This window comes from Rhineura floridana, chromosome 1 (assembly GCF_030035675.1).
Source record: "Rhineura floridana isolate rRhiFlo1 chromosome 1, rRhiFlo1.hap2, whole genome shotgun sequence".
Taxonomy (NCBI): domain Eukaryota; kingdom Metazoa; phylum Chordata; class Lepidosauria; order Squamata; family Rhineuridae; genus Rhineura; species Rhineura floridana.
In genome coordinates, this window is record NC_084480.1 from 7,936,352 (window position 1) to 7,949,168 (window position 12,817).

Genomic DNA, 12,817 nt, shown 5'->3' on the forward strand with positions numbered 1-12,817 from the left:
GAGAAATAATAATTGCTGAAGACCATTTTGCAGTTTCATGGAAGAGGTGAGATTCGACTGGGATTTCTGGGTTCATAGTTCCATCTCTCAGCTCTTATGCTACAAGATCTCTAAAACCAAGAAGTATTGATTCTTATTTTGCTCTTAGTCTTCATGACTATTTCATTGGTCAGAGTATTCACCACCAGCACAAGCCAAAGTTTTGACATTGGTAACACTTTAATAAACACATTCCTCACCCGATCAATACTTTCCAGGAAAAAAAGCTCTGCTGCATCATCTGTTAATGGGGAAAAATTATTTGCTTTCTTTTTTAAAAAATACCCCACTATGGTCAGCTTTCACAACAAACAAGATCATCAGGACTGTTAATAAAATGATCTGCTCTCTGTACAAGAAAAGACGAGCAAACATTCTCCTCCCTCCTTCTGATTCAATTAAATAAAATGGGAAAAAATCTTGGCCTGTTTGGAAAAGGAGCAAAGCATAGCATAGGCAGAAAAAGAACTATGTGAAAGGTAGGCCATTGAAAAAGGCAACAAGGTGTCAGCAGTATGCTGATGATACCTGTAGAAAATAATGCTTGGCCGCAGGCAATAAGAACAATGCTGGTGATTTAGTGTACATTCCATACAGACGTACGTTACTGTTTATGTAAGCTGGCTTGGCTATCCCTTTGTTTGTGTAAACTACCTTGGCCTGAAAAACCAGTTTTGCAAGTGCTTCCAATGGCGCTGAGTGAAGGAACAACGCCTGTCTCAGGAATGTGGCGAAGGGCCCAAAAGGCCTTATATGGAAAAGATCGGGAATAAGGAAGTAGGCTGAGCAAACGGTTAATGTATGCATGATGTATATGGTGCCAAGAGTATAAATACCTGGCTGCGTCCAGGGAGGGGCAGACTCGGCTTTGTTCGTTTCTCCACTTGCAAGTGCTTCAATAAAACTCTAGCTTTACTTTTAAGACCGTTTCGTCTTTCCTTGAGTAATACTGAAACCTTGTACTTGGGAGCGGATCCTCGCCTAACAATCAAAGAAATATTGTGGGTGTTTGTTACAAGTGGCAACCACGAAAGGACAGGCAACTGAGCGCCCCACGGCGTTCCGGAGGCGACGTAGCCGAGTGGAAAGAGCGCTCCGGGCCCCCTTGAGGCCTGTTCCGCGTGGTTGACGGGTGTGCCGGGACGTCGGGGTGAGCAGGCCTCTCCATAGAAATCGAAATGAGTAAAGCCAGACTACGGAAGGGGTAAGTCGCCCAGGACAGGGCTGAAGACTTTGTGAATGAAAGAGTGTGTATGAGGTGTGCATGAGACGGGACAAATCCTAACGGTTATCCCGAAGCGAGAGCGGACCGGCCAGTAGTGCATTTTCCGTGTCCTCACGAGAGGCCGGGCCACGACAGCAGGGAAGCGCAAGTTGTCTGTCCTTTCCCGTTTTTGTCCGTAAGTCCTTGTCTGATTTGTGGGAAAAGAAGAAGAGGTTACAGGGACCAGGAGGGGTCACCTGAGGATAACAAGAGGTTACAGGGACCAGGAGGGGTCACCTGAGAATAAGTTACAGACAGACAGGGTGGGTTTTATCACCTGTAGGACGAGCGTTTCATTTCAGACACCAAAAATACCCCAAGCATGGGACAAGGTACGTCGAAAGCCGTAGCCAAAGGGACAGCCCAGAAGACAAAACGAAGGGGTGGGCAGCTGTTAAAGGGAAAAATGAGTAAAACACCGCTTGAATGTGTCCTGAGCGATTTCTTGAGTTTCAAAATCGGGGTTATTTCGGCGGGGGGTCCGGTACCAACACCGGAGAAATTAGAACAGTTTTGTCTCATTGATTGGGTGGGGTTGGGAATTTCGTGGCCACCGGGTGGGACTTGGGACAGTAAGAAAATCAGCCGCCTGATTTCCACTCTGTATGATGCCTTACCAGAGACGGCCGACTCTTGGCATTATGCAGAGGGGTGGAGGGCGGTAAGCCACAACCCACCAACAGAATGTGCGCTGGAAATGGTCGTGACTCAGTCTAAAGGGGTGAAATCTGTCCTGCCGGACAGCGATGATTTTAATGATTTGGCCATTAGGAGGAGGGTCGTGATTATCTTTTCTTGCCCAGAGACATCACTAAAATGGGTCCAAGCTTTACCTCTGACTCTGACCATTATGCGAAACACTCCCAGGGGAAAGACTAAATTGACACCATTTGAGTCCCTTTTCGGACGACCCCCCCCTTGAGTCACGACCCCAGACAGAAAGGGTTCCTATAACAGGGGATGTGGGTGCAAAACAGTTAAAGGAATATGTAATTGCCTTGCAGGATGTTCTCTCCTCTCTCCACAGGCATGGTCGAGAATTCCAGAGGCTTCCATTAGATCTGGCAATTCACAGCTACCGTCCAGGTGATTGGGTCCGGATCAAACAGTGGAAAAAGGAGCCACTCCTACCAATTTGGGGACCAGAGAAGCAAGTCGCCCTTGTGATGGAGGCAGCAGTAAAAGTATTTGGAAGCGACAAATGGATCCATGTTTCCCATATAAAGAGAGCATCTGAACCACTTACCATTCAGGAACCAGAGAAGAGGGTAGCAAAGGAACCTCCAACTGGCGGGGTGAACAATCAAGAACCCAAAGCTAAGTGGTCTTCGAGAGTCGTGCCGGGCTCTGACCTGAAGCTCAAGTTCTCCAGAAGGAGGGACAGTCTATAATCATGGTTCCAGTATTGCAATCTAGACTAGGGACGGTTTTCTCATGTTTCCTACTTTTAATGGTATTGATATACCTGAGTTTCTTCCATCAACCTCGGCTCCAGGCTGAGCAGGTGAGGGATATTAGGTCCACACCCATCGCAGTGGAAAGGACAAATGCATTTGTTGAACTTGCCCATCAAGTGTCCAAAGTATTTAATCTTACCAACTGCTGGATTTGTGGGAGTCCAAAAGGTTTTCCAGAGTGGCCGTGGATTGCATTCCTGATAGCACCCCGGTGGCTCTTAAGTAATGCAAGTGAAGTACATGTTAATTTAAGCACCTGGACAGAACCCCACATCTGGAGATTACATGAGGCTGGAGTAGGCAAATATTGTATCCAACAGAACATCACCGGGGGAGAACAGGTGGGGCACAGTAAATGTAATTGGACTCTGGGATGGCGGGAGTATTGTTTCATTTCTACTTGCCCACTTACAAATTGTACTACGTACGCCTCCAAATGGAATAACACTCACGTTCAATTTGAAAATGGAACATGGTGTCCATGTATTCCCGATGCACGCAACCAGAGTTCATGTAGGACCAAGTGTTCAGCTTCAAACATGGATACTTTAATACATGAATGTCAGGAAAGGAATTCGACTACCCCTATAATTCTAATGGATCAGGGTTGGTTATGGAAGCACCTTAATGGGATGGTTATTATGGGATTTCAAAATTATTGGGCGATGTGGAATCAAGCTAATAACAACACCAAATGTAGTTATAAGAATGAGTCCCGATTATGGAAATGTAGTTTCATTTTAGGAGAAGGATATCGTATTGTCACCGGCCCTCTTGGTGCAAAGGATACATATTACATCCCATATAATAAGAAGTCCCCAGTTTTATATAACACTACTAGACCTGCGCTGAAAGGCCATTATTGGGTTTGCGGCCAAAAGGCATATGCTATTCTTCCCCTGAATTGGACTGGCACTTGTTACGTCGGAATTATACAACCATTGTATACCATAAAAGGAGACAGTTTAAACCCTCTAATTCCAGTGTTCGATGAAGAACAACCTGATAAGAGAAAATGGTCCATAGATGTTAGCTTAGCAAAAGGACAAGGTAATGGATGGGGTAATACATGGCCACCTGAGCGAATTATTGCCACATATGATCCAGCCTCCTGGGCACAGGATGGTACTTATGGATACAGAACCCCCATTTACATGCTGAACAGGCTAATTCGGTTACAAGCTGTGGTAGAAATTCTCACCAACCAGACAGCACACGCTTTAACATTGCTCGCTGATCAGTCTACTCAAATGAGAGAAGGAATACTCCAGAACCGGTTGGCCCTGGACTACTTATTGGCAAAGGAAGGAGGAGTTTGTAGGCTCCTCAATCTAACGGAATGCTGTCTCAAAATAGATGACAATGGAAAGATTGTAAAAGATGTGGCGAATAAAATGAAGAAGCTTGCACATGTGCCCGTGCAAACCTGGAAAGGGCTTGATCTTGGGGATTGGAATTCGTGGTTCAACTGGTTCGGAGGAATGAAAACAATGGTTATACTAGTTATGTTAATTTTAGTAGGATGTATGCTTTTACCCTGTTTGTTACCAATAATTATGAATGGCATCCGTAGTATAGCAGATAATGCAGCAACCAAGAGCAGTATACAACTATATGGAAAAATAATGTATCAAAGGATATATAGAGAAGACCCTGGGGATAATTCTTCCAAGGAGAAAAAGGAAGAGCCCATTTAGTAGAATTTGAAATGGGCTCTTGAGGGGGGAATTGTAGAAAATAATGCTTGGCCGCAGGCAATAAGAACAATGCTGGTGATTTAGTGTACATTCCATAGAGACGTACGTTACTGTTTATGTAAGCTGGCTTGGCTATCCCTTTGTTTGTGTAAACTACCTTGGCCTGAAAAACCAGTTTTGCAAGTGCTTCCAATGGCGCTGAGTGAAGGAACAACGCCTGTCTCAGGAATGTGGCGAAGGGCCCAAAAGGCCTTATATGGAAAAGATCGGGAATAAGGAAGTAGGCTGAGCAAACGGTTAATGTATGCATGATGTATATGGTGCCAAGAGTATAAATACCTGGCTGCGTCCAGGGAGGGGCAGACTCGGCTTTGTTCGTTTCTCCACTTGCAAGTGCTTCAATAAAACTCTGGCTTTACTTTTAAGACCGTTTCGTCGTTCCTTGAGTAATACTGAAACCTTGTACTTGGGAGCGGATCCTCGCCTAACAATCAAAGAAATATTGTGGGCGTTTGTTACAATACCTAGCTCTATTTCTCTGTAACATCTGAATTGGGAGAGGCCGTGCAAGCCCTGGACCACTGGCTGGACTCAGTGGTGGGCTGGATGAGGCCAATAAACTGACTTTGAATCCTAGCAAGATGGAGATGCTGTGGGTTGGTGGTTCCCAAGTTCAGATAATTGCTTAGTTGCCTGCTGTGGATGGGGTCATACTCCCTCTGAAAGAGCAGGTCCATAGTCTGGGGGTGCTCCTGGATCCATCTTTGTTGCTAGAGGCCCAGATGACCTCCGTGGTTAGTAGGCCTTTTACCAACTTTGGCTGGTAAGACAGCCAGGGGCGTCACTACCAGGGTGCGGAGGGTGCATCCCGCACCCGGTTGTCACCATGAGGGGGGTGACACCCAGAGCCGCCCTGCGCCATTGCCTGGCAAGGCTGCTCCAACTCCTCCTTGGAGGCAGGCGAGACCGTGAGCAGCGTCGGTGGGGCGAGGGAGGCGCGCCGGCGTTCCCAGGCCTTCTCCGGCTGGGTGCTCCTCCAGCGTGTGCTCTCCCAGGGGCATGGACGGGGGTGGCTGGCCTTGAGCGCGCATACACAAGCGCACACACATGCAAGCCCAGCCACCTCATCCATGCCCCTGGGAGGGCATGCGCCGGAGGTCCACACCCCCACACACACACTCCTGCTAGTGACGCCGCTGAAGACAGCTGTGGCCGTTTCTGGACCGGAATAGCCTGACTGATGTTGTCCATGCACTGGTAACCTCCAGGCTGGATTACTGTAATGTGCTCTATGTGGGGCTGCCCTTGAGGTTGTTCTGGAAGCTGCAGCTGGTGCAAAATGCGGCAGTGAGACTGCTCACTGTGGCAAGGTATTGCCAACATGTCACCCCACTGCTGAAAGAATTGCACTGGCTGCCCATTTGCTGCCAGGCCAAGTTCAAGGTTCTGGTTTTGGTGTACAAAGCCCTATACAGCTTGGGACCAGGATACCTGAAAGACGGTCTTACCCCTTATATACCCAGTCGATCATTGCGCTCTGCAGGTAAGGGCCTCCTGCAGACACAATCTTATCAGGAAGTTCGTTCAGCACGACATAGGAAACGGACCTTTAGTGTGGCGGCACCCACCCTGTGGAACTCCCTCCCCTTAAATATTAGGCAGGCGCCATCTCTGCTATCTTTTTGGCGCCTTTTGAAGAACTTCATTTTTCAACAAGCATTTTAAGTTGAGACCTATCCCAGCATGCGCCTGTGTTGGAATTGCTTTTTAATGTTTTGTAAACCTTTTTTTTTCAAAAACAAACATGTTTTCAACTTTTTTAAAATATGTTTTGAAAGCTTGTTAAAAATGTTTTGTTTAAAATGTTTTGTTTTAACGTATTTTAAAGTCTGTTTTTATGGTGTTTTAAATCTTATGTAGATGGTGTTTTACAAGAAGTTTAATGCCCCCACTCTCCAAGGATCTTTGTATGTAGAAGGTCTCAGGCTCAGGCTCCAGCATCTCCAGATGGGAATGTCCCATTTGAAACCCCAGAGAGCTGGTGCCAGTCACTGTGAATAATACTGAGCTAGATGGTCTGATTTGGTATAAAACAGCTTCCCAAGCACAAAAGCAGGACTACAGCTAAACATCAAGAAGACTAAGGTAATGACAACAGGAGATTTATGTAACTTTAAATTTGACAACGAGGACATTGAAGTTGTCAAGGATTATCAATACCTCGGCACAGTCATTAACCAAAATGGAGACAATAGTCAAGAAATCAGAAGAAGGCTAGGACTGGGTAGGGCAGCTGTGAGAGAACCAGAAAAGGTCCTGAAATGCAAAGACGTATCACTGAACACTAAAGTCAGGATAATTCAGTCCATGGTATTCCCGATCTCTATGTATGGATGTGAAAGTTGGACAGTGAAAAAAGCGGATAAGAGAAAAATCAACTCATTGGAAATGTGGTGTTGGAGGAGAGCTTTGCACATACCATGGACTGCGAAAAAGACCAATAATTGGGTGTTAGAACAAATTAAACCAGAACTATCACTAGAAGCTAAAACGATGAAACTGAGGTTATCATACTTTGGACACATCATGAGAAGACATGATTCACTAGAAAAGGCAATAATGCTGGGGAAAACAGAAGGGAGTAGAAAAACAGAAAGGCGAAACAAGAGATAGGTTGATTCCATAAAGGAAGCCACAGACCTGAACTTACAAGATCTGAACAGGGTGGTTCATGACATATGCTCTTGGAGGTCACTGATTCATAGGGTCACCATAAGTCGTGGTCGACTTGGAGGCACATAACAACAACAACAGCTTCCTAAATTCTCTGTTCTTATGTTCCATCTTCAAATCCAAATGGAGATAAAAATGCCTGTTTTTACACAGATACAGTAGCACCTTGTTTGCATAGAGCTTTGGGGTGTGTGAGATGCTTTGGAGGCATTGAAAATAATGAGTCATGTTATAGCTTTAACAGAGACTAGGGAAACAACAGGTGAACTCATCTATTATGAAACTCCTCACCTGGCGCTTACTTACCATCTCTTGCAAAGAGATTATGCTTCATCCCTAGCCAACATGCTTTATGTACCTCGTAATGTGTATTTTTATCTGAATGAATTTTTTATCCTGAAATATAAATATTTTTCACTGCATAAATAAGCTAAAGCATATTTCTGGAAAAATGCATTTATTGAAATCTGTTCTTTCTAAAATTTATTTATTTATTTTTTAACATCACCTTGCCAGAAAAAAAAAAGTAGCAGCATTTCATTTGATTTGGGAAGAGGAAAAGAGAGACTGCAGGCTTCCTGCAAACAAATAAACAAAAAAATTAACACCCAGTGGCACCCCCATCAAAAAGCTATCTCTCACTGCAAACTGTGCATTTGCAGGGGTTCTGTGTGCAGTCAGAAAATGGCACTAGAGTTGAATTTTAAATCAAGTGCTCATATTTCTTTGGGGACTTACAGATGAGGAGAAGAAATTGAATATTTACAGTTTAGTGCATAATTCATTTTCTGTGGATAACTTCGAATACTCTCCCCCCTCCCTTACATCCCTCAGGAGGAATGTTTTTATTTATTTATTTATTTCAAGGAAGGGTGTGTTTTTTTACCCTGCTGTTCATCCAGAGAGGCTTCTGTTGGAAATGCAATAGAAGTCCTGTGTTGCTTTAAATAAACAAGTGATTGCAGAAGATGGAAAGGAAACAGATGAAATGAAATAACAGATCTCCATCATTTCAAATGGCCTTTGTCATTAAATGTTACCTGCATTGATTGACAGATAAGTGCTTACCCTTGGCTCCTGTTGTAGGTCTTTGAAAAAGAAATATTTGTTTAACTGGAGTTGTGGCTAGAGGTTCACCTAATATGAAAGTGGATTTGAGAGTTCTTTCTCAGCCTCCAAAATGACAGTATTGCATAGAAACTTCTCATCCCATGTCCAGAACAGAAATTAATCCAGAAAATATGTTGTTTCTGCAAATGATATATAATTGATTATGATTTTTTCATTGTGTTTCTAGGCTGGTCTTTGACCGTAATAAAGCAATTCAATTCAATTCAATTCAATTCATTGTGTTTCCTTTGCACTGAAATGAATGGGGCGGAATAATGTAATGACAACGTAACTTACACAATTTCACCACAGTGGACAAGATGAATAACATATTTTTTGGCAGAAGACAAACTGCAGCAGAACTGAAATAGTGCTGCGTGCGACAAATGCAGGGCAGAATGGCCACTGGGCTTTGCTTAGTGTGGTGTCAAACTCTCTTCTCCTGTTCTCAGGGAACTTTAAAATGTCTTTACCATTTCTACTGTTGCAGGGTTTTGAGCTTACTTTAGCACTGCAAGGCACTAAGGGTGTGTTTTTCTTTCCATTTAACATTTTTGCCAGTGTTCTGTAGCCTCTCCAGCTGGCTGTGCTTCCTGATTTGAAAAAAAAAAATGGTGGGAGGAGTAAGCTTGTGATGCCTTCCTTTTGATTTTAATTAGAGCAGGGGAGGGGGACCTTTTTGGCTCAATGGGCCAGATCGTTATCAGGATCAGCCTCACAGGCCAAATTTGTCAGGTGAGTGGGGCCACCAACCCATCAACCACATAATGTCACAATGACATCAGGTGCAAGTTGCTTTGATGTCCCCAAGTCAGGACTTCAAGGACCTCTACGATGCACTGCTAAAACAAAGGGTGTTTCCCACTCTACTTAAGCAGGAGATTCCATGCAATCCCTTACTGGGAACAGGCACGTGCAACCAACAGAGGTTTTAACCCCATCCTCCCACTAATCAGATGACATCACAAGTGATGTCAGCTGATGGGTGGATGGGCATTGTTTAGGGAAAATGGCCTTGCAAGCCAACATGGATCCTCTGGTGGGCCAAATTTGGCCCACAGGCCAGAGGTGCTCCATCCCTGAGTTAGAGTGTGGGCATGTTTGAAGGTTCCAGAGTTCAGACCACTGGTGAGATGGTTTGTAGAATGAAAGGAACTACACTCACAAACACCCCTTGGCACCTCAAAAGTAAGCATATCACAGACCCTGCACTCCCTCCACGAGAATTTCACCAACTTTTTTTCTCCCCTTCTGGGAATTTTTAAATGCAATTTCTTTTCTCGTAATTTTTTTTTTAAAAAACCATGAGAATATTAGTTTTGCCAAAGCAACATTTGCAAGAAATGTGGAAGATTCCCTTTGACTAAAGCATGTGTGGAATCTGAAGGAAACCCAAAAGAGTTCTGATGGTGAGTGAAATGTTAGAGAATAGTGGAGAGAGTAAACATGGGAAAAAGGAAGGAGAAGACGCTCTTGGGAGGGAAGGTGAGATCTCAATGTAACCTGAAATAAAGGCTAGAAAAAGTAAAATCCATTGTACACAGTGAGACTTACTTCTGAGTAAGAATGCATATGGTTGTGCTAGAAACCTGCTCCAAACAGGAGCCCCAGGCTCTGCTTTCTGATGCCAACCATCCCAGACTAAGGCAAAGTCTGAGGAGAACTTTGATGTCATAGATTTTATACCCAACTGCCAGTAATGGAGTCATAAAGCACAGACTGTCTTTTTAATGGGCAACTGGTAACAACTTAGGATCTGCTATTGGTTCTAATTCTAGCTCACACGTCCTCTCCCTACAGTATCGCTCCCTATTGATCTGAGGTGCTGGAACATTCCTCTTTATGCCTCAGCCTTTTCTGGGTCAGCAGCACCCCAAGCTCAGAGCCCTAGTACAAGAGTTTCCCTTTTCTAAGCCCCACACAACCACTACTTCCCTGGCGGTGCCATAAGAACAAAAGAAGAGCCCTGATGGACAGGCCAAAGGCCCATCTAGTCCAGCATTCTGCTCTTACAGTACCCAACCAAATGTGCCAATGGGAAGCCCACAAGCAGGACCTGAGCACAAGCGTGTGCTCCGCACCTGTGATTCCCAGCAACTGGCATTCAGAGGCAATCTGCCTCTTGTAGTAGAGGTAGATCCCTTGGGTCTCATGCCTCTGGTGTAGCAATTCAGGCCTGAAGCGGAACTCCTGTCCTTCTTCCTTAAAACATAATGGCTTCAGAAGGTAGTTCTGACGATGCCATTTTTTATCTTCTAAATATGCCTTGGGATACTGACCAAAATTCTTGGCTCCCCTCCCCCTTCTGCCCCTTAACCCACATGACATTTGGCACTTGTTCTACGCCTCTCCCAAATCCAGAGGTGAGATGTTTCCCCTTATCAAGGCCATTGATTGTCGTATCCAGGATGGGACTCAGGAACCAGGCCAGTTGATGAAAGCAATTCAGTCTTTATTAAAGTAATATCCAGACACAAACTACGTCTTCTCATGAAGTTACACTACAAAACATATCCTGCGACATACAGGAGAGTTGACAGAACGAGGGGTCCCTATCTCTCCTGTCCCTTAAGAAGGGGGAAAACGGGCGCGAATTCTCTCACTCCGCCTCAGAGTGCTCTCATCCACCACCCTTCTCTCCCCCCTCCTTTCTCTTCGCTTTAGCTGCCTCCTGGTGTGCGGTGAAGGAGGAAGCACGTCCCCCTCCCCTTCTGAAGGCTCCGACTCTGGTATGGGTGAAAGCGGGGGGGCAATGTGTAAACTGTCTGGCAGTTTCTCTTTGCTTGTCCCTGGCTCAGGAGGCCCTCCCTCTCCCTCTAACTGCTCTGAACTCAGGGGGGGAGGAGGCGTGGGAACTTCAAGGGAGTCTGTGAGCCTTACAAGGTCTTTACTGCTAGACAGTTCTATCTCTGGGATTTCCTCCCCCCCTCCTCCTGCTTCTTCTTTGCACAACTCTGGATAAACGACCCCCTCCCTTTCTTCGTCTTCCGAATCCTCAGGGCCCCAATCCTGCATCCTGACAGTGATTCACAAGAAAAAATATCTATCAAGGCCACACAATCAATGGGAAGCCCAATCAATTTTTTTTTGTCTGTCAGTGGCCTGAGGGATGCCTTTGGTAGTTTAGAATGAGTCAGCTGTGAGCTGACCTGACCCATGTCTTTAGATCCTTCCTCAGGCACATCCCCTTTTATTCTCGTCTCCCTGTGCTGTTTCTCACCCAAGGGAGGTGAGGTGCACAATCACTCCTCCGCCTACCTGCTTCATGGGAGTGGATGAGCATTCCTGAAACTAGGATAGCAACCAAACTGCAATATGAGGATCCCTGATGGGTTGGGATCAGCATATGTGGCAGTTCCTCCTCTTAAAAGACAAACAAACCCTTAAGACCTGCTCAAAAAGAGGACTCCTTCAAAAAAGAGGACTGCCCTATGACAGCCTTTAAATGGAGTACTGTCCTCTGTGAAGTACACAAATGCTACCAGTATAACTAGTAAGGGATCCTTTCTTGCTGAGATTGATGAAGAATTGGGAAAGGATTGCAGAATAAAGTTCTCAGCTAGGGAGGTGGGGATTCTGACTGTGATTGCTGGAACTCCTTTCTGTAACCATGCTGAGGCAAATTTACTGCTTTAAGCAAGAGCCAAATGGCATAGTCTGAACGATGATACCTCTCTGCAGTCTCCCCCAAACTTATGAAGGGAGGTGGAGCAACCATCCGGGAAGTCCATGCACGTTGGTACTGTTCAAATAAAGCCTGTATGCATTAAAAATAACAACACGTTTCCAGATTGCCTATTACTGGATTTTATCTGGGAAAACAACTTTGCAAAAATCACTTGATGCACATGATTTTTTAAATGCTCAGGTTATATTTGAATGTTTGCATTTTTTAAAAAAGATTCCTCATGAAAATCCATTAGCATTTTAGTGTGAATTTCTTCTAATATACATGTTTGTCATCAATTTCCTCTATTATAATGCATTTTGTAGGTTATGTTCACTCATATATGCACATAATGCATAGTTTCCCCTAGTCTGTGCACTTTTGTACGCATTACATGGCTGGAGAACCAGATTGTGCATTTTGGAGAAGTGCAGCTTTTGAAGGATAACTGTGTTTTGGTTCATGCATTCTTCCAGAAAGTGCGAACTAGGGCGGCTTGCCTTTAAATGCGAACCTAATGAAATTTCTCCCCCATCCCTCTTTCCGAGAAAGGCAGAGCTTGGAAAAGTTACTTTTTTGAACTACAACTCCCATCAGCCCCAGCCAGCATGGCCACTGGATTGGGCAGATGGGAGCTGTAGTTCAAAAAAGTAACTTTTCCAAGCTCTGAGAAAGGGTCAGCGTTAGAGTGAGTGAGGAAGGGAAGACAGACACATTTTTGCTTCCTTCAACACACATGAGCAGGATCGGAGGGGCATCACCCAACCAAGCCCATAATAATGACGGCAATGATGAAGATAGCAATTAGGTGCTGTCCTGCATCAGTCGCATCAGTGATGGAAAACTGACA

At 44.8% G+C, this 12,817-nt stretch overlaps 1 protein-coding gene across 2 annotated transcripts; it reads left to right on the plus strand.

Annotated features, from left to right (window-relative positions):
* The first annotated feature begins 642 nt into the window (after positions 1-642).
* Positions 643-4,866, plus strand: LOC133375616 (syncytin-2-like). 2 transcript variants are annotated; one of them, XM_061607400.1, is made up of 2 exons: positions 643-1,243; positions 2,308-4,866. In XM_061607400.1, the coding sequence occupies exon 2, from the start codon at positions 2,697-2,699 to the stop codon at positions 4,455-4,457; it is 1,761 nt and encodes a 586-aa protein (XP_061463384.1). In that variant the 5' UTR covers positions 643-1,243; positions 2,308-2,696; the 3' UTR covers positions 4,458-4,866. The 2 variants fall into 2 exon arrangements, with proteins under 2 accessions (XP_061463384.1, XP_061463385.1); XM_061607401.1 differs by having other exon boundaries at positions 2,331-4,866.
* The last annotated feature ends 7,951 nt before the right edge of the window (positions 4,867-12,817 follow it).